Source organism: Rhodnius prolixus, unplaced genomic scaffold (genome assembly GCF_049639745.1).
Source record: "Rhodnius prolixus isolate KJV_2025 unplaced genomic scaffold, Rpr scaffold_3, whole genome shotgun sequence".
NCBI lineage: Eukaryota > Metazoa > Arthropoda > Insecta > Hemiptera > Reduviidae > Rhodnius > Rhodnius prolixus.
In genome coordinates, this window is record NW_027411603.1 from 48,717,239 (window position 1) to 48,738,605 (window position 21,367).

The window sequence follows — 21,367 nt, forward strand, 5'->3', positions numbered from 1 at the left end:
AAATCACTATCGAAATCACTATTTCGATACATTCCACAGTAATCGATGGCAGAGTTGCACTCCCACCACCTCTGGGATCTGGAAGCCCACCACAGTCCCCTCGCTGTGGTACTTACAGAGATACAGTCACGTATTTACCATTTACCTATATCTACTTCTTCCGTACATTGCCAATAATTCTCCTTCAGCCACCCAACCCCTCTTCTGATCACTTCTCTGATGCCTTCTACGTACTCATTATCAATTTTCTTCTGTGTAGCTTTGTCAACTTAATTAAGACTGGTTTACTTCCGCTTAAAAGAACAAAAGTAGGCTACCGGAAATATATTTTCTGTGTTTTGAGATTTCACCGGAAAAAAATCTATTACCCAGGAGTCCAAAGAGCGGAAATAAAAAGAAAGAGAGAGAAAAAGGAAGTGAAAAAGAAGGCCATCGGCCACATACTAGCTTGACTTTGTGGACGGAGGCTATTAGGCGATAGCAACCTTAAGAGCCAACTAAGCCATTTAAGGAGTAAGTCTCTGGGATAGCCAATGCCAACGTTTTGGGACCCTATTTTTTGCTCCCGATGAGATTTTTTTTTTTTTTTGGCATTGGCTTTTGCCATACAGCCAGCATGGTCTATGTATACAGCCAGCATCGTCTAGGTGCTTATCACTAGAATATCACTCACTCTCCATTCTTACTTATAAATACATTCGCTTCACACATTCATCCCTCTACTATGTACAACTATTTACATATACTACAAGTAATAGATGGATCAGTACTCCTATATTCCTGCCATCCTTATACCTTAACCGAAATTTAAATCACGTAATCCTTCTCTAATCATTTTCTTCCATTCATTCTAATGGGCTATAACTTTTAAATACATTCATATTTCATTGCTATCTCTGCTATAGACTTAAACACGTAGATGTTGGTGTCTTCGCAGCGAAATGGTGCATCTAAATTCCTGTATATGTCGTCAAACATTCGTTTCCTTTCTGGTACATAAAGTGGACATATCCATTATTATATGTTTGAAATCCTCCTTCTCATTGCAATCTACGCAAAGAGGAGAGGTGGACCTTTTGTTGATCCTGTGAAGATACGATCCGCACTCAGCGTGGTTCGCTCTCAGCCTGCTTAGTGTCCCTTTGAGTTGTGTGAAGTATGTATTTATATGTGCGCTTACTGTTCTCGTTGAGTATGCACGGTGTTACTTCGGCTATGGTAACCTGTGGGATTGCTACTCTTTAAGTGCCTATATGATTTGTGTTCTTCCAAAATAATTTACACATTTAAACCAGGATATGTTCTTTATTTTAAAGAAAATTTGGGAATTTTTTATCTTTTATAGGAAATGAGGGGAAAAAAAATTGTCTAAGTTTAGTGTTTTTCAAAGTTACGCTTTTTCGTACAGTTTTTGACAATCAACCCTTATACAACTGTCCTAGCAGGGCAGTGTTAATTCTATATATCCAAATTAGGGGCTTCTAGAGTGCTGTATAACTGTCGTTAGTTGTACAAAGTAAGTTTGTAGCATTGCTAATAAAAGCTGAAATTCTAAAATAAGAAGATACTATGAATAATGAATGCAGTAAAATGAGTAAATCTTGATAAATGTGTCGTCAAATTGAAATAATAATAATAATAAAAAATGTCATCTATATATATATACACACACATACATAAATCTAATCCCTGTACAAAACATATAGAGTATGATAAATTTATGATACAATATTTATGAGAAGTATGTAAGTAATATGTATCTGTGTGGCTAGGTTGACATGTTTATGAGTTCTACGATATAGAGTGCAGTTAGTTAGTTGCAACCATAATGCACACACACACAGCTTTGGTCCATCATCTCACCTTCTCTGTATTCTCCATATCAGCTCTGTTTGATTCTTATATACATAGTTTGTAGTATAATACAAGGAGAAGTGGTTTTTTAAATATATTTTTATTCACTTCTTTTACTGTTCTATTTGATTTTAAAGAAATTTTTGATAGAATTCGGACATCTTTTTCTAATTTCTAGCGTTGTTTTCAATAAAATGATAAAATTAAATATACACATTTTGAGAAAATGAAGAGGGTCCGATATATTCACGTACACCATTTTATATATATAGGCGCATTGACTGCTTTGGTCATTAGCGCCATGTCGATGGTAGTCTCATCTGCGAATAGGATGGCAATAAAAATCTTTCGCTTTACATCCATCACGACTTCTTTACGAAGTCGGTGGAGCCCGCGAATAGTAGTGTCGTCAGCCGTCGGTCTCGTTCACTAGTCCATCGAAACCAAACAGACGGGTGTGAGAAACGATGGCCCATCCTCTTTCTTTAGGTCCAATTCGGCAGCCATACAGAGATCTTAGATCCCTTTGAATGCACCTTTATATTGATGTCCTTAATGGACAGGAAACTTTGAAATTTTGGTACTTCATTTGTACTTCTTGGGATGCAAAAACTAAGAAAAAATTAACGTATAGCGTAGAACTATCTGAATCTTGTAAATTATGCAGAGCAAGCGAGGAATCTCTCGAACACATACAGGGTGAACCAGTAAGTATTGTCCATAGGCCTACTGTGTGTAGTACATCTAACGTGGAGTTCAATGACGTATTGGCCAACTTCATATTTTCCTCTGTTCTTGAGTGACGTCACTTTAATTTTTTTTTTCTAAAATCATTACTTTTTTCCAATAAAAATGTTATTACTCGAGAAAGTTTTAGTCCGAATTCGATTCTGGATGACACGGTTAGAAAGACAGATAAATTTTCTAAAAATTGATACCATTTTGAAGCATAAGTTATTGTCCAAACAGCCACAATCTTCCTCCGAGTGCTGGAAAAATACAAGTAATCGAAATTTTCAAGTAAACTCATTATCAGACCTAGGTGCTGGCACTTTTTATAAAAGTTTCCTTGTTTAATGGGCTTTCAAAACGGTATATCATTTTCCAGGATTCCTTTTCATCTTCGTATGAGAAATTACGTTTGTTTTTTGCAAGAAAACGTGTTCACGAGCACTCAACAGTGTTTATCAAGTTGTTTAATTCATTGAAAACTCTTTTAGATGGACCAGTAGTCATTTTTTAAAGTAGATTGTCTTAAAATAAGGAAGTCGAAGGTTATAAATTGCACTTAAAAAAAAAAAATGGTTGTCTATTTTGTACTTTTGAGTTTAAATTATTCTCTGGCGTAACATTCATTTCTTCAAATTACTTATCATTATAATTATTGTCACTTATCTATATCGTAAGATGCTGAAGGTTTCTTTTACTCATATGTATTTTTCATGTAAATTTCACTATTTTTACGGGATTTCAAAGAACCCAGCACTAGTGTCAAATTGATATTTTATAATGTTTATTCTGTTATCAGCTTTGTATGCTCACCCCGTTGCTATGGCGAATACTTGAAAGTAATAAATTTATTATTATTATTGTTATTATACAGAAAGAAAGAAATTTTGAGAAAACGAGTTTTCCGAAGAACTTTGATGAAAGGAATTTTTGACGTCATTTTGTTCTGTATGTATTTGAAAACTATGTTCTAAAAAATATCTCTATATATTTAAAATATGTCCATAAATTAAATAAAACAAAATAAGAATATATATATATATCACGTAGAAATAGAATAATATATTACGGCGATAAGTGACCATGATAGATGATTGTAAATAATAATAAAATAAATAAAAACTGATTCTCTAACCGACAGCAACAATTTTAAACTTGTTATATGTATTTGTGTACATACACATTTTCAAATATACATATATAGATATATTTGTGCACACATTTCACACACACACTCTCAAAGGTGGCTAATTTAAGGTTGAAGAAAATTAGACCTGAAGCTAACTATGACTGCACTAAGCGGAAAGAGAGGGAGGCAGCAGCTATAAATTGCGTCAGCGAGAGCGTTAACGCACTTACAGACAAACATATGTATAATACAGTATGTGAAGGGGGCTGTTAGATGAATCAATGCTTGAGAAAGGATGGATAATTCTTTTTAAGACGCGCAAATTCCATTGGTACTGGATGATCTATAGTTTTTTTCTTATAAATTATTTACAGCCTCGGAATACAGACGATTTACAAATAAAATTTCATTATATTGGGTAACCATTGTATGCCAATAAATTTACTAAAATATGCTCCATATACTTAGTTCTCACTCGTACACAATTTCGTATTAACACGTACAACTTAATGCAGGCCAGTTCTTGAAAAAAGATAACGAAGTTCCAAATTGAAGAATTCGGAATTGAATTAGTACTTTTCTAAAGGAATCAATCAGATCTTTACCTCTAATTGGAACCCCAAGAGGGTAACTGCTACTAAGAGCATCCTAAAAGAGTAAGGGTAAGAATTGAGTCAATATTACACTCTTCAAGGTGAGCAAAAGGAGATGTCCTTAGAATATCTATCTGTAGAAGTCTCTAGAGGGGGTAAGGAATTTATCGGCACCAAAGTTTGTTATCCTTAATTGACCGGAGAAAAGATGGAGTCACAGAATTTCTTGTAGCGGGATGAAATTAATTGGGTGAACCCTAAAATGAATTTTTATGGTCTTAAGAGAAAGGTTATTGACGGGGTGAATGGAGGAGGCTCCGAAAGAACGAAGAACTCAAGAAACTATACGGAGAACCCGACAAACTTTTCTTGTATCATCAAAAAAGGCAGGCTGAGGGGGCTCGACCATGTTGAACGGATGCCACATCACTGAGTTCCTAAAAAAGTAATATATGGGGAGCGCAAGACGTAGAGATCGTCCCAGGATAAGATGGTTAGATGACGTAGAAAGAGATCTGCGAAAGGTGGGTGTTACAAGATGGCGCCTAAAAGTCGAGAACAGGGAAGAGTGACACTCTCTCTCTTGAATGAGGTCCAGGTCCTGCTATAGGACTGTAGCACCATGGGAGGAAGGAGAAGAAGAGGAAGGTTAGATCAGAAGGGGTAATAGGGTACTAATTTCTAAATGATTTTAAGCTGGAATTCTGGAGTATTTCTTCTTCTTATACCCATGGTGGTGGTGTAATGGAAATTTTGGAAGTTCTCTTCGCTTTCTTGGGCTATTTCCTGTTTCCTGAAACTCCATTTCCAACTATATCTTCTCATTCTAAACTATACAAAGAAAAAAAAAAAAACTAGTCTAAGAAGAAGTAAAATCAGGATTGGTAATGCCTATTTCTCAGGAGGATCCAACAATCAAGGTATGATTGTTAGAGGTGGTTAGCTAGCATTCTTTTACTATACTTATCCTGTAAATTGAACACATTAAATAAAATCCAAGGCCAAGATTGGGAATCGAATATTCCATCACTGACAGACTGATCTAACACCTCTTACAACATGAGATACTGTCCGTAATGGGGAATACGCTGAGCGAAGGGTGCACTTAAGAATTCCTGGAGTTAATGAATGGATGCCTTAGTCCAGTGATGGCGAACCTGTGACACGCGTGTCAGTTTCTTAGAAAAATCACTCGGAAAACGATTTATTTCCCGATATTCAGAAAAATACTAGCTTTACTGCTTTGGTAATATTTTCAGAAGAAAGGGGATGAAAAAATACCTAAAAATGACCTATCGCGTGCTCTTCTTTCTCTTTGATAACAAGTTAAAAAATTGAAATATGATTAATAAATACCAGATTTTGAAATGGCCTAGCACCTTTAATTTTGAAGATATCGTATTGCGGATTCCGGTTTCTTTCATAACTTCTTATACTCTTTAAAACTGTGTATATGAAAATGGAGGGGGTCAACTGCAAACCCTCACTTTTGGTCGCGCGTCATCCGCGTATGCGGGCAGGAATCAAAAAATCAAGTCACATATTCTGAAACTAGAGTTGACGGGCAACAAATTTTTCCTCTACCATGTTTTGTTCAGATCAACCGTTTAAGCATGAAATGCATTTGAGCCGTCTTAAAATGAACACCCTGTATATTACTTGATTTTCTATGTTATAAGTGTCAATGAAATATGTAAAACAAGTCTCTAAATGTAAATCATTGGTTTCATAATTACAAATAATTAACTTAAAATAATTATAAATATTTCTATTTTTTGTTTAGTCTTTACTTTTGTGATGTGTGACACGCCACGAAAACGATTTTTCAAAATTTTTGACACACCGAGCTCAAAATGTTCGCCGGGTTCACACTGCTTAGTCGATAATGCATGTTTCGAAAAAAGTTAAATTAAACTCACTTTTTGATCACCAAACCTCATCTGACGTCGTGCATTCCTGGATACGTTCATTCTGCACAGAAATATTCGATTATCATCGCCGGGTGAATTGGCCGATCTAAGTAGTTCCGTTTGTATTCCTTGGTGATCTTGTTTGTCTATCATATCGTACATACTGTCACCATGGATCAGCAGATCTTCCTGTGAACAGAATAACCATCAAGAAATAGATGTAATTAAATACGATTCATTTCAATTCATTCGAGTTTAGTATGTTATTTAAATATTTCAATAGATTCTGGTACTTCAACATTCTTGTTTTCTGGGATGCTGGTGTAGAAGAGTAATTTAGGTATTTTTGTACTTTTTATTTCTTTATTTTTTAAAGAAAAGAATGTTTTAAATGAGACGAATGGAATGTAAATTGGAAAGAAATGAGGAGAGGAGAAGGGGGTGTGTCCGAGGAGCAACAGGTCTCCAGTAGATCACCGCACACTAAATTACTATCCTCTACCCCGCCAACACATACAATTAGTTTTAGAACGGGCATAGAGTAAAACTATTGTAAAAATACAACTTACTAATTCTAATTATTTAAATTGGCACCATTTTCCTCAATTAATTATAGATATAAAATATATTGTGAACTTTACACACATTGTAATGTGATAAAGCGATTGTACAATATGCACCTTACTAGAGGTCTTAATGGTGGTATTAATCTAAATATTGTATTTATAAATTAAAGATTTTAATTATAAATTTGCTGTCTGCACCGGAGCTTGGTAAAGAATTGTTTATTTAATTGTGCGTCAGTTTGGAGTTTAAGGCATCTAAATCAATTAGAAAAAGTCCAAGTAGGCTTCTTTAAACGTTTATTACAATATGTTTGCCTAAATGTACTCCCAATCATTTAATACGCCTTGAAACAGAACAACCTCACTTGAAATATGAAGTATTGAAGCACGCATTAAGATGGCTGTATAAAATTCTTTGTGTAAATGATAATTATATAAAAATCTGCTTAAAGAGACTGATTGTATTGAGTAAGCTCCTATCCAAGCAACATTAAATTTAATTGGTACTTACAGGTAGTTGAATGTTTAAAAGAAATTCATTTAGAAGATTTGGGCTCATTAGAATGTTTGCATTACAAACCTAACATATCTATAATTTTAGACAGGTACAGGGAATATTTGCATTTAACTGATTTAAATAAAGTAAATCAAAGTATGTTTAATATATTTTGGAATTCTCAAAATTTATTACAAATTGTTGGTTAACAATATTTAGATACAACTATTTCTTTTCAAGTTATAAGAATTTTTTCTGAAATAAGATTGGGTGGCCCTTATGTTACTAAATTTAAAATCAATAATGTCCTGTATACGATCAAACCCCAAAGATCATTGTTTAATGTGTAATAAGAACGAGCCGGAAGCATTAATTCACCTGTTTATCAGTTGCCCAGTCTAAAAAATATCTATGCAATTTTAAATTATTTAAAAAAAGTATTAAAATTAAGATCTTCTAGTCTACAAGGTTTATAAAGTAAACATGAACTTGGAACTCCTTTGTAACAGATACATTGTATCTTTAAACAAATAAAGTTTGATTTGATTTATAAATTTGTGCAAGACTTAGACGATAGACCTAAACTGTCTCTTTACAACAAAAGACTAATCTATACTTCTTTTTAAAATCCATCTGGGTTCTATTCCACAGAATAGAACTGTGGAATTCAATCAAACGCACCAAAGAATTCAATCTCCACAATCTAAAATACTTTGATCCATAATAAATGTTCCTCTTTACTGGACCATACGTACAGAACCTTAATATTTCTTTTATCACCCAAATCGCCCCCAAATCACGACACAAGGAAACTCCACTTCAAGCTGCAATCTCACGCAACTTCTGTAGCTCAAGATCTTTCTTCTAGAACTCTTTCTGACAACCCGACAAGTTATCTTAAAAAAAACATTGGCCTTCTTGATCTCCTCATTAGTGAAGAGAGTGAACAATAGTTTAGTATTTTGGTGTATTTCCGCTTGAGAACTGCTCCCTCTTTTACTTCCTTTCTTATGGTTATCATTGTTACTTATAGCGCTAACGAGCCGATTGTAGCTCAAGTAAACCCCCCTATAAAATCTAATTTTGAATTATATTTTCATATGTTTTTAAGTATTGTCATTTTTAAATATTTCAAGTTACTCAAATAAAGTTCGCCAAAGAATTACCACCTGTTTGTTGAAGTCTCCATTCAATAAATTAATTATCTGTATTAAGTCCTTAAAGTGCTTTAAAATAGAACTTTACAGAGAGAGCGACGCTCTACTCCGTGATCTTAAGCAGTTAAGCGTGTTTGACGTCAAACCAAATCTCTGTTACGGTGCGTTCGACGTGAAAACTCATTGTGAAGAAATATAAAATTGCCATTAACTATAAAAATTCGAAATTTTAATAAAATACAATAAGAATACTATTTGGCGGGATGCTTTCTTTGTCTTACCCAATAGAACTGCTGTGAGAGTCAGCCAAATGATAAGTGGTTGGCACATGTTTGGTCTCCGCATTAGAGATTGGGAATTACACACACAAATAGAAACTCTCAACCCTTGTGCAATGCCCGTTTTTACCTCTTAAATAGAGGTTCAGGACCTCAGTACGAGCATGATTTCATTTTGCACAGAATTCAAAGCTCTTTTCTATTCCTTGTAAAAGCTCTTGCGCGTCCCTAGTTAACTAGAGCAATGCATACATGAAGCGGTGCAAGATTTTTGAATGAGCACAGAGAATGCTCTGTAATCTCAAGCCCTAGAGAGATTGCAGAAAAAGTCGCTTGCAGTGACTATTATGACGTTGTAAACTTTTGGTTGTTTTGCCCTGCGTTCGAAGTGTATGCACGTCATTGTCTGATTTTAAGTCCGCACACTGTGGGGTTTTTTTTTAAAACTAAATTCCACGCTTAACTGGTTAATAGATTTCTTCATAGAAAAATATTACAAAATAATAGTTTTAGAACTACTTTTGCGCAGCAAAAGTAAATATAGTTTAAAACAAAACCGTAGCACTATTTTTTATTGAAAAACAACAGAAAACATTGAATTTGACACAAAACCTAATTGAACGGCTGCGATATTAGAGCTATTTTCCGGAAAAGAAAAGTGAATGTATATAAAATTATAATATACATTAAATTTAAGAGATATTGCCAAACTAGTTAACACTGTTAGTTGCGTCTATTTGTAAATAGTTTACAATCAACAGATGTGCTCAAAACGATGTCCCAGAAATTGTACTACAATGGTTCGTAGCCAACTGAATCGCTTGTCATGCAAAGCCGAGTCATGCTCTCACCATTAGTCAAAACGTATAAATACATTACATACAAAGAAATATATAATATCTTTATTAAAGCTATTTCTGCATAGCTTTATACGATACTTTGGCCTTTAATAAAGAATAAAAAATCTGGTAGAACATAAACATTACTTTGACGTAATTAAGATTGCTGAATACTTATAAAATTAAATTAAAAATCTAACATTTAACATTCTAAATAAATGTTAAACTTTAAACAAAAAAAAGGTACTGTGGAAGGAAGTGTGTCGTTCAGCTCCTCCAACCCTCCTCACCGGGAAATCAGAACTCCCTTAGAATAAAAAGTTAAGTATTTGCCTATTTTTTCAGGCGGGCTTTACGTCCAACTACCAAATTTAGACGGACTAGCCAACATAGTTTACTATAAAATTTCTCAAATTAACCATTAAATAAAATCCAAGGCCTAGACCGGGGGAATCGAACCCACTAAACCAACAATACATCTTAGCTTTGCGGGTCTAGCCTATAGCCGCCTAAAGTACTTTACTATAAATTTCTTTAATAAACCTTTAAATAAAATTCAAGGCCTAGACCGGGGGAATAGAACCCACTAAACCAACAATACATCTTAGCTTTACGGGTCTAGCCTATAGCCGCCTAAAGTACTTTACTATAAATTTCTTTAATAAACCTTTAAATAAAATCCAAGACCTAGACCAGGGGAATAGAACCCACTAAACCAACAATACATCTTAGCTTTGCGGGTCTAGCCTATAGCCGCCTAACGTACTTTACTATAAATTTCTTTTATGCACCATTAAATAAAATCCAAGGCCTAGACCGGGGGAATCGAACCCACTAAACCAACAATACATCTTAGCTTTGCGGGTCTAACCTCTAACCGCTCGGCTATCGTAGCGCCTTCCTGAGAATAATTTACAAAATAAAGTGTACTTTCGTATGGAAAAAACGGAAGGACATTCCAAAAACTGGGCCTAATGTTTGAGTTATCAGTAACTTTTCGTTTTTTTTTGTTTTTTTTTAAATATTCTGTTTTACAACACAAACGTTACACAATTCGCTGAGATTTTTTTTTGTTTCGGGCAAGGAGAAACATGTATTTTTGGTTAAAGTAGAATTTAATTTAAGCAACGTATTTAGTTCTCACTAGTACTATGCAGGTGGCAGCACCCTACAATTATTTCTATTTTCAATGAAATTAAAAAAAACAAAATTGTACATTTTATTTCTATATTTGCAAAATAACTATAAGAAAAATAACGATGATATAATAATAAACTTTAAAAAATAAATAAATACAATAAAAAATAAATAAATAAAACAAAATAAGAAGGTTATCTTGGATATTTATAGCAATAATAATGTATAATATATAAGTATAGATGTAGTGGTAAAGTATACGATTGTATGTGTGAAGTTATTTGAAGGGGAGGAGCCCGAAGTGTTTGTCTGTGTGTATAGACAGCGCTGGGTCTGGAGATATCATCCTGGGAGATCTGTACCACGTGCCTTCCGCTCCATACAGCCTCATCAACACCTGAAACTAGCCCCTATTCTCTCCAATAACCACACCAATGCCCCCTGCCAATCTCTTTCACCTTCTGTTTCGCCCGCCAACAATTCTCTTCTTTCTTTAAACACTATTTTACACATCAAATATGTGTATACACATAACTATATTAATACACTTAATGGCAAGTATTAATAGAGCTGTGAACCAATCACAATTTGCTTTTATTCAAGATTCTACTAGTTGCTGATTCTGTGGATCTTCAGCAAACTTTGTATTTTAGCGACAATATGTTTGTTTTGGTTTAACTTTATTAGATGTATTTACAACTACAACAAATGTTGCATCAAGTAAATGTGATCTTACTGGTTCAGTTCACTTGTAATTTCATGGTTAGAGCAATCACCCACTGGTAAAAACTCTTTCACAATGATTTAATCACAATAGATCTCTAGGCCACTTCCGCTTCAAGCGACGAGGAAGAATGTCTGGAAGGTGAGGAGAGGAGAGTTGTTGGACAAGAGGATTAGGATGGAGAGAGCTAGGAGGCTGTGAAAGTTGCGGTAGCGAGACTTAATTAGGTCGATGACAAAAGGGATGTGAATGGTGAGGTTAGATATGTAATATAAGGCATTCAGGATTACGACAATATTAAAGTTGGTATAACTGTAGTGTTCCAGAAATCTCACTTTACTTCACAGGAAAACCTAAACAATCACTCCCCTGGAAATGCACTTTTAAAATGAATTTTAATGGGAAATATTTCGAGTAAATTTGGTCAGTACTCCAATTGAAGGATTGTTCCAGAAATGCAGCTAATCAGGACACGCGTATTTTACGCAAAAGAAAAAAAAATTTAAACCCCTTTAGAAGGGAAATATCCTCCCAATGTGGAGGTAGTGCCCCTCATTCTGCCAGCTCATACTGAGAGATGGACCACGTAAGTTGGGAATTAGAGAAAGCCTGATGACAGAGAAAGCAAACAGGCTGTAGCCAAACTATAAGATGAGGTCTTTGCTGAGACCACAGGGCTGGCCGAACGCGCGTTGTATGATGATCGTTATGTGTTGGATATGGTAAGGTTTGTGTGTCTGAAGGGTAATAAATACTTCATCAATTAGTTGTTCATTCTTTTTGGTGACTGATTCATGGTTTCAATAGGATAAAAAGATAATTGCCATTTCAGTCGTGATACATTTATTATGCCGGAGCTTTCGACCTAGGGACTAGGGTCATCTTCAGGGCTAGTTTAGAAAGTAATACTATTACATTTCAGGGTTGGTGTGTCTTCTGTCTTGTCTGTCACTCAGTCCATGAACAGACAAGACAGAAGACACACCAACCCTGTAATGTTTTTACATATTACTTTGTAAACTAGCCCTGAAGATGACCTAGTCCCTAGGTCGAAAGCTCGGCAGAATAAATGTATCATGACTGAAAACTGGCAATTATTTTTTCATCCTATTCATCAATTAGCTTAAAGCTCCTCCCCTGGTCCTTGGGGGTCGCTGGAAAAGCTCAGGAATCCACATAAAAATAATTGTTTTTTTAAGGGGCCTCATTTTGAGTGTAAAGTATTTGAGTATAATGGGGGATGATTTGGTGAACTCAAACCGAACGCCCGGTCATGCATGCCAAATAGCGTGGCCGCTTAAAGTATTAAAGTAAGTTCCAATCCTCCTCCAATAAGAAATACTGGAACAGTTGATTATAAGATGCAGGCTGAGCTATCGTGTCTTTGGAAATCAGTGAGCATTGATAGAAGAGAGAGAGACAGAGAGAGAGAGATGGCTAGTTAATTATTTAATAAATTACCTGTAGATAAGAAAGAGCTTGGTGTTAATCAAAATGATCCACCTCCCTCTGTATAAAATAATAATGTGCAGGAGGTCCTCATGGACACCACCATCTTCAAGCTCACACCGTCTAGGACCGTGAGACTCTGAGCTAAGGCGGGAGGAGCAAGGGGGAAGAAATCCGCCGAGCACAGCCTCTTTGAACACTTTGTATATATATATATATTTAACCAGCAGATCTATCTCCTCATAATAATGTTCCTGTTAGCTATTAAATAGGCGGAGGAGGTAGGTGATGCTGGCCATGCTCTCCTAATATCGATATGATCGGCATTTAAGAGGAAAAAAAAGGAGAAGAATACCAACTGCCCTATAATAACCAGAACAAGGAATGGATATCATATCCCACTAAATATAATTTTTTTTTTGTGACGCTTTTTTTTTCTTTTTTTAAATTTTCTCCCCACCAATTCACGTCATTATTACGTCACCTTTTTGGTGGGGAGGGTGGGCTGAAGTTAAAATTGCTGCCGCTATGGGCTGTGCACATCCGAGTTAAATTTTTTTTTGCTCCTCTACGGAAGTTATAGCATCATTTGGCTGCAGTTAAAGGACACTGAAGTCTTCTTAACCTGGTGGTATTAATTTTAAAACTCAGTTTGAAGACGAAAGTTTTGTACATCCGGAAAAATAAGTAAGAATGTACAAAGAGATAACGTTAGTCTGTTAATAGGATGAAAAAAATAAATGCCAGTATTCAGTCGTGATACATCTATTCTGCCAAGCTTTCGACCTAGGGGACTAGGTCATCTTCAGGGCTAGTTTACAAAGTAATATTTTTACATTACAGGGTTGGTGTGTCTTCTTTCTTGTCTGTTCATGGACTGTAGACAGAAGACACTCCAACCCTGTAATGTGAAAATATTACTTTGTAAACTAGCCCTGATGATGACCTAGTCCCCTAGGTCGAAAGCTCGGCAGAATAAATGTATCACGACTGAAATGGCAATTATTTTTTCATTAGTTTATTTCTTTCACAAGTTTAAGAAAACCACCATTGAAGGGGGAGCAAAAAAAGAACTAACAATCTGGGAACACAACCATAGTGTACACATAGAACTAATAATAATAATTGCAGAATCGTGTACTATTCTAAAATATAGGAAACTATTTTACTATTTCGATATTGTAAAATACTTTGGAATGTTTTACCTAATCAAGATTTTGATCAAATATTATTTTTATTCAAAGAAAAATTTTTTGTAAAAAGTTTTGAATGAAAAATAAAATAAAAAGAATCAGCTGCGAACAATAACAGGACTTTGTCTGTCTCCCAAGCTCTTGAATACTGTTTCGGTTGCTTGGGTCCCCTGGTAACTCCGGGATTCTGGGGTAACGAACTTGCTGATGAAACAGCAAAGGAAGGAGCTGCGATGATAAAAATGACTCCTCAGCCCATTATCCCTGTATCCTATCGACGTTGTTAGAACAGAGCAGTGGATTTTGGAAGGAACATCGGAAACGGTGGAGATCCCGAGCTGACTGCCGCCTGACTAAGTAAATCCTTGGCCTGTCAAAAACGGATATGGTTGGTTTTTTAGCAGGTCCCGGATCCGGCCAGTTGGTTCAGGTTGGTTGAGTGGACATGCGAATTTAGCGTACCCAGCTGTTTAAATGCGGCCTTATCCAGTCGCCAAATTGCGCTGGCTGTGTTTAGTCCAATGAGACTGTGCGGCACTTTGTAGAGGTGTGCCCCGTTTATTCTAAAACTAGATTCTTCGTCTTTGGGGGCTTAAATGTCTCTCTACCGGAGATTGTAACATCTGGTAATCTTTACCAGAACTTTCTAGGTTTATTCCAGTGCTCTGTGGCGATTGAGTCGTCATGCTCCCTAGTGTCCTGTTACTACTTCATTAGTTTATGGTATTGGCATCTGGCAACCTTTAGCCGGATTTGTTGTATTAAAGCTCCGGTATCTCTTATGTGATGAGGGGTGGGCGGGGAACAATGAGCATTTTGGATTGCCTGCGTTCTTTCCCCTTTTTGATGGAACCGCCCGTCTTAAACAATCTAATGTAATCTTGTCGGTCACCCAAAGTTTACGCCAAATTTAGTTCACTTTAAAAATCACTTCAAATGATTGGAAAGACTTTTACTGGAAGCCATTTTAGAAAATCACTTTTCATGAAAAAGCTTTTTCAAGCTAAAGTTGTTGAACTGCATTAAATTTATGGACGAGAAGGTGATTAAGGCTTCCCCATTGATGGGGGAGCCATTTCAGTGTAATTTACACAGATTTATAACCTATTTATCAAATAATATCGATTAAATCTGTAAAAAAAAAAGGGTTCTAAATTTGGGGAACATCGATTAACCGGATGTGCCACGCTGTATAATTTTTTTAGCTTCCAAAATGGTAACTATAAAGTGAACTATTATTGTATTAAAGATAATTACTTTTTAGTAAAATTGCAGGCCCAAGAATGTTGACCAAATTTTGTCCATCTCAATGTATCGATTAATTTCTTTGATTTCGCATTGATCGATTTTACTGTTCGAAAATATCTACTTTTTAATAAAATTAACTAAATTCACCCCCGAGTGGGTATATAAAAACCCGTTTAAACCGGTGGTTGTTGGTTAATACTCTCTCTTTAAACAATAAAGTGTGAGAGATCGCTCTTTTGGAGAAAGAGAGAGCAAGAGAGAGCATGGAGAGCTTATTGAAATATAAAAGTGATAAATTCTGTAACGTTAAATTATACATACTCCTTTCACCTAACGGTTTAATGATATTTTACAATATGACCTTGTATTATAACATCCAGATATTCTCTTTAAGTATACCCCCTGGTATTGGCTATTAAAATATCCGTCTCTGATCAATATCGAAGATTTGTTTTTTGTTTTTTTTGTGATCTACATATACTTATATATAGAAGTAAATAAGATTAGTGTCTACATATGCTATTTCAGTCAAAAAAATTATTTACAAATATAGTGTGATCGATTTTCAAAATTTTTGACCATTTCCGGCGACTATCTTTTACCTCAGAGTACGTGAATATAAATTTTTTCCGAACATTTCTGAGAAAGCTTTTCAGACTATTTCTTTTTTCTTTCATTTATTTGCAACTGTACATTATATACATTTAGCAAATTTGTGTGTATACAGAATATATAATACACGTTTTGTCACAGAGCTAACTCAAGCACCACAACCCGAAGGACGTGATGAGAGACACCATCCAGCGCTGCTGGCACTCTCTAGCTTGAAGGAAGTGGTTGGCAAGCAAAGAGAATAAAAATCCGGAACTGGTCAGAAATAGAAAAAAAAAAAAAAATCAAAAATCACGTCAGTTCCGACTGGGAATCTGAATACCGGAAAAACTCAATTCTAAAATTTGACAATCTTATTAAAATTATTAAAACTTTAAATTGAATCCAACTACCCTTGGTGTACATGTAAAAATGACTGAACTTTAAACTATTTTTTTGTATTTCCTCAGATATTTAAGGAATTACAGGGAAAACACTTCGATAAATACAACTGCATCCAACAGGATCTCAACTACAAGCTACTGAGGTAATTCCTGATGTCACTGCCAGCTGATATCCTCACATTAATCCAAGAAAAACCGGTTCTTTAATTATACATAACTATATACAGGAAAACAAAATAGCTGATACGTGGAAAGATAAGGTTATATCCGGAATAATTACATATGTACTATACTAATAGTATTTGCATAATGACTAGAACTTGTTGAGCAAGAATTTGTAGTTTTAATATATGTAATTGCTAATAATGATATCTCTGATATTACTGCAAACATTATAAATTTCACTGCAAATAATTTTGCTAAAAATAATATTATATTATTTATTATTATAAATAATATTATAATATATATGCTATTTTTAGAATATCTGAGTTGAGCGTGGCGTGGTGTTGTGTATTGGAAATCTTTGTATGGGTTATTCCAGATCCTTAAGACCCTTAAGACCAACAAATTATGTAGTAAAAAGATGAGTTAATAATAAGAGCATAAACAGTAGCAAAACTATTACATAAATTGGTGCAACATTACAACAAACACCAATACTACAGAGTGATTACAGAGAGGCTAATGTAGGACACTTCATATACAGCCCCGGATATAAGTGCGAAGCCATGTTGAAGTGGTATTTGATGACTGCCAGAACGTGACGTACATGACTCGGAATAGTAACTACCGCAATCTGTTGCATTAGTCTTGTCATCGTGGCTTCCTCCATATGCCCACCTCATTTCCTACTCCATCTCCAGTTCTTGTCTTCTTACCAGCTGCTGCTATACACTCCTAATTTGGGCCCTTAAATTCTCTTGATAGGGCTCATATTTAAAAATTGAAATCTCACACGTTTTTTTTTGTTGTACAACAATTCTTTAAACTCTTATCAGCTGTTACTGAGAAATAAGACGACAATGTGTTTGATCATAGTTTTGGTCGGATTTCTTTTTTATCTTAAAATGAAATGATGGCGCATAAGTTTTCAAATTTTCCAACATGAGTGCGAATAAAATATTTTCAATCAGTGAAAAACCTACACTTAAATCGCCAAAACCAATTTTAAAATGGCCTCAGATATTGACTCGCCTTAAAATAAATAAATAAATAAATAAAAATAACCTCGAGTAGAGAAGATAAAAGATGATTGATGATTGAATTATTTCCCACTAAAGAGCATGATCCAACGATTTTTCCTAGACTTCAAATTTTCCTCCATAATCAAAATATGTATGGAAATTCCAAGTTGGAACGAAATATAGAATAGAATAGAAAAGAAATTTATTATTCTGGGAGAATTGTCCCCTAAGAATAAATACAGGAACAAATAGAGGCCTTAACAGTTTGGCCTGTGATTAAACAGAAAATAAATAAATAAATAAGTATTTACAAAAAGTGAAAATAAAAATAACAGCAGAAATTAAGGAAATAAATTAAAACAATTAGAATTTCGGAGGAAGCTGAATAGAAAGGAGATAACTGAATAGACGGGATTTAAAGATAGATATGGTAGGAGCATGGCGGACAGATGATGGCAGGGAGTTCCAGAGAGAGGTAGCTCTATTAGGAAGGATTTGTCAAAGGATGAGGTACGGTGAGAGGGAATGTAGAGATCTGGTATTACGGGAATGTATCGAAGATTTAAACTTACGGAGATGAAAAATATAAGAAGGCCTTTGAGACTGGATGACTTGAAAAAGGAAAGAAGCCAAAAGATATTGGCGGCGATAAACAGGAAACTAGCCACTTCAACTCATCGTAGCAGTGCGAAACGCGAGAGTCTCTGGAAATGCTGGAAATATACAGTTCAGAACTTTAATTTTAGGATCAAGTGAATGTCATACGGGTTTTTAACACCAATTTTTAATAGTCAATATAGTGAAACAGCCAAAATCGCGAACACTTCAACGCGAACTACTGAAGCGTTATTGTTCAACTAAAAGTAGTGCTTAAACTGTCGCTAATGTTTTGGACCATTTGATTTGCTATTTATTTTATTGTATTTTTTTTTTTTTATAAATAAAGACAATGAAGACTGTGGATCCCCCAGGGAAGAACATGAGAGAGAGAGAGAGACTAGAATTAATATCAAAAGGAAAACAATGGGTTCTATGGAGATCTGCTCACGACCTGGTGGTGACTTCTCCTAGATAATGTATGCATTGTCTGGTGAGTGTGTTAGTTGGAGCTGCACATTGCAGTCTCCATGCAGTATTTCATCTTACGCTCTTTTTTTCTTTAGCTAACCTTAACCCTAACTACAGTAACATTGCTACAACATTAACCTCTTGTAGACGCAGGCATTCATAATGAGAACTTCAAGTTACCCTTTTTAGAGGAAATGATGCGTAAAAATGTCAATCTTTTCGGAAATGAATTTATCAGAATCAATACAGGAAATGAAAGCTACACTATTACTCATCGACAATAGTCTCGTAACTACAAGTACACTCACATATACATAGATCTATAATTTTAAGTCGAAACTTTTTTTTTTTTATCGATTTTAGAGATTTCCGGGGGAATAGAATTTGGTGGCAATCCTTTAAAGCACGATTTCAATAAATCCTTAATTTGAAAAAAATCGCTAATCCAGAAGGGCATTTCTTTTATGTATTTATTATAAATTATAAATTTTGCCAAAAGTATAATAATATGCATCTGTTCTGTACAATATTAATAATTAATGAAGGGATAGACTAGACCAATGGTAGCACTCCGCACTAAGAGATTTGCTGGCTTTTATCACTTATATTTTCTGGAGTAAAATAACGTGGCGTTTGGCGTTTAAGGCGTGTAAGGGGATCGTCAGGAATTGTTATGGAACAGAGGTGGGAGACAAAAGGATTCGGATGAGGATCGAGATTACGTTGGACAGGAAATTATAAATGTTTCGGTTAGACACTTAGAAGAGAACATTGACGATTGATTGCGGAGGACGTTGCATCAGAAGATTTGGATTCTTAGATGATTGGGACATTGGCTGAACCCCCGTTGTTCGATTCCCCCGTAGATCCGGATTGGTTTAAATAAAGTGATGTACAAGAGACTTTTATTCTCTAGCGATAGTCTTAATCTGTTGTCAAATAGTCTTTCTAACTATCTGTATCTAGTGATCATCTCTAGTCACTTAAGTCGAGTGTGAGGGTTCCATTTTGGCCTTTTATCTATTAACGGCCCAAGTAAATGAAAGTGCCCTACTTTTCCAAGCGTGGTTTAACATCCAGCTACCAATTAAGTGTCCTGGACGGCAGCGAAAGCACATTCTTTATAATTAAACTATTTTTTTTCTGGCAAAACGTACCTAAACGCGCGGGATTCGAACTAGGGATCTCCAATTTACAAAGCCACGCTCACTAGACCAACACTCACGCTTTATACCAAACACATTAACTAATGATGGATGAATGTCCGAAACCAGTCAACGTCGAATGAATTCATTGATAACCTCTAGGAAGATCCTACGAGAGCTGGTAGTTGAGGATTACCATTCTCTGTTGCCTGATGGCTTTTGTCATGAAGGAAATTTTGAAAAAGATGATTTTCTACAGCCCTAAGTGAAAACTTGAAAATGGTGAAGATGCTTAATAAAGGGTCTACTCAATTTGGGATTCAGAAAACTGAAGTTAAGGGCTAATCAGCTTAGAACTTAAAGGGGGCCCTTTAATCGTAGGGAATGTAATTTAATTTTTAAATTAATATATGGTCCCTTGAGATTGTCTGTAAGCTTCTTATAAACGCATTACATTTATTTTATCATTTTTTTTCTCTTAAAAATCGTTGTAGGAGGGGATCCTGAGGAGAAGTTGAATAGGTTCCCTGTAAGTAAAGATTTTTGTGTGATTTATGTCTGTGTATGAAATAAGCCTCAAATTTTAGAAATTTGAAAAAAAATTTGTAAGAACCTTAAAGATATTAGTAAGTCATTTGATTGATCAGGTTTTTTTTTCAAATAAAATTTCGATGTAAAATCAAAATTATATTTAGTATCGTTAATCGCCGCTGCCCCCAAAATACATGCACCAACACATAGACACTCTATAAATGAGAGATTAACCAGCTATGGGTTCCCTCACTCTCTTAATCAGAACTGTCAGCTGATTACACCAATCATATGTTTGACATTAATCACATTCCAATACTCATTATCGATTACTATACACATTTACATATGTACCATATAAAAAGCAATTCATCATAATGTCATTCTGTATTTATTAACATAAAACAAAATATATCAATCGAATCATTTGTTAAATTTAACCCTGTATGATTAACATGTAACAAAGAGAGGAATAAATTTAAATAAAATGTATCAGGCGTTTAATTGATTGGTGTAAATAATGATTAGGACGTGATGGTGGCGATTAACGTTTTTGTTTTTTTTTTCTGAAGTCAGCGGTGGATGTCTAAAAATTTTTTTTTTACTTCCTTTTTCTTCAAAAATAAGCGGAAGCAATGAGATCGACCTAAATTTTGGCATGGAGTTTACATCGAAAATAACTGAACATGGAAAAATTGGTATGACCACGAAATTTCCAGAAAATATTTGAAATTAAAGTTATTATGATCTATCGTCCCCACAATAGCCGACTGGTTACGAGGCTAGGCCCGCAAAGCTAAGCTGTATTGTTGGTTTAGTGGGTTCGATTCCCCCGGTCTAGGCCTTGGATTTTATTTAATGGTTAATATGAGACATTTGCAGTAAAGTATGTTAGGTGGTTATAGGCAAGACCCGCAAAGCTAAGATGTATTGTTGGTTTAGTGGGTACGATTTCCCCTGGTCTAGCCCTTGGATTTTATTTATTGGTTAATATGAGAAATTGGCAGCAAAGTATGTTAGGCGGTTATAGGCTAGACCCGCAAAGCTAAGATGTATTGTTGGTTTAGTGGGTTCGATTCCCCTGGTCTAGGTCTTGGATTTTATTTAATGGTTAATTTGAGAAATGTATAGTAAAGTAT

At 35.1% G+C, this 21,367-nt stretch overlaps 1 protein-coding gene across 2 annotated transcripts in view; it reads right to left on the reverse strand.

The window, feature by feature from the left end:
- The window catches only part of dysf (neuronal PAS domain protein dysfusion), a 302,152-nt gene that overhangs the window by 79,985 nt on the left and 200,800 nt on the right, over positions 1-21,367 (reverse strand). For both annotated transcript variants that reach the window (XM_074126429.1, XM_074126428.1), the window contains exon 5: positions 6,225-6,404. In XM_074126429.1, coding sequence (XP_073982530.1) covers positions 6,225-6,404 — 180 coding nt within the window. The remainder of the gene's footprint in view (positions 1-6,224; positions 6,405-21,367) is intronic.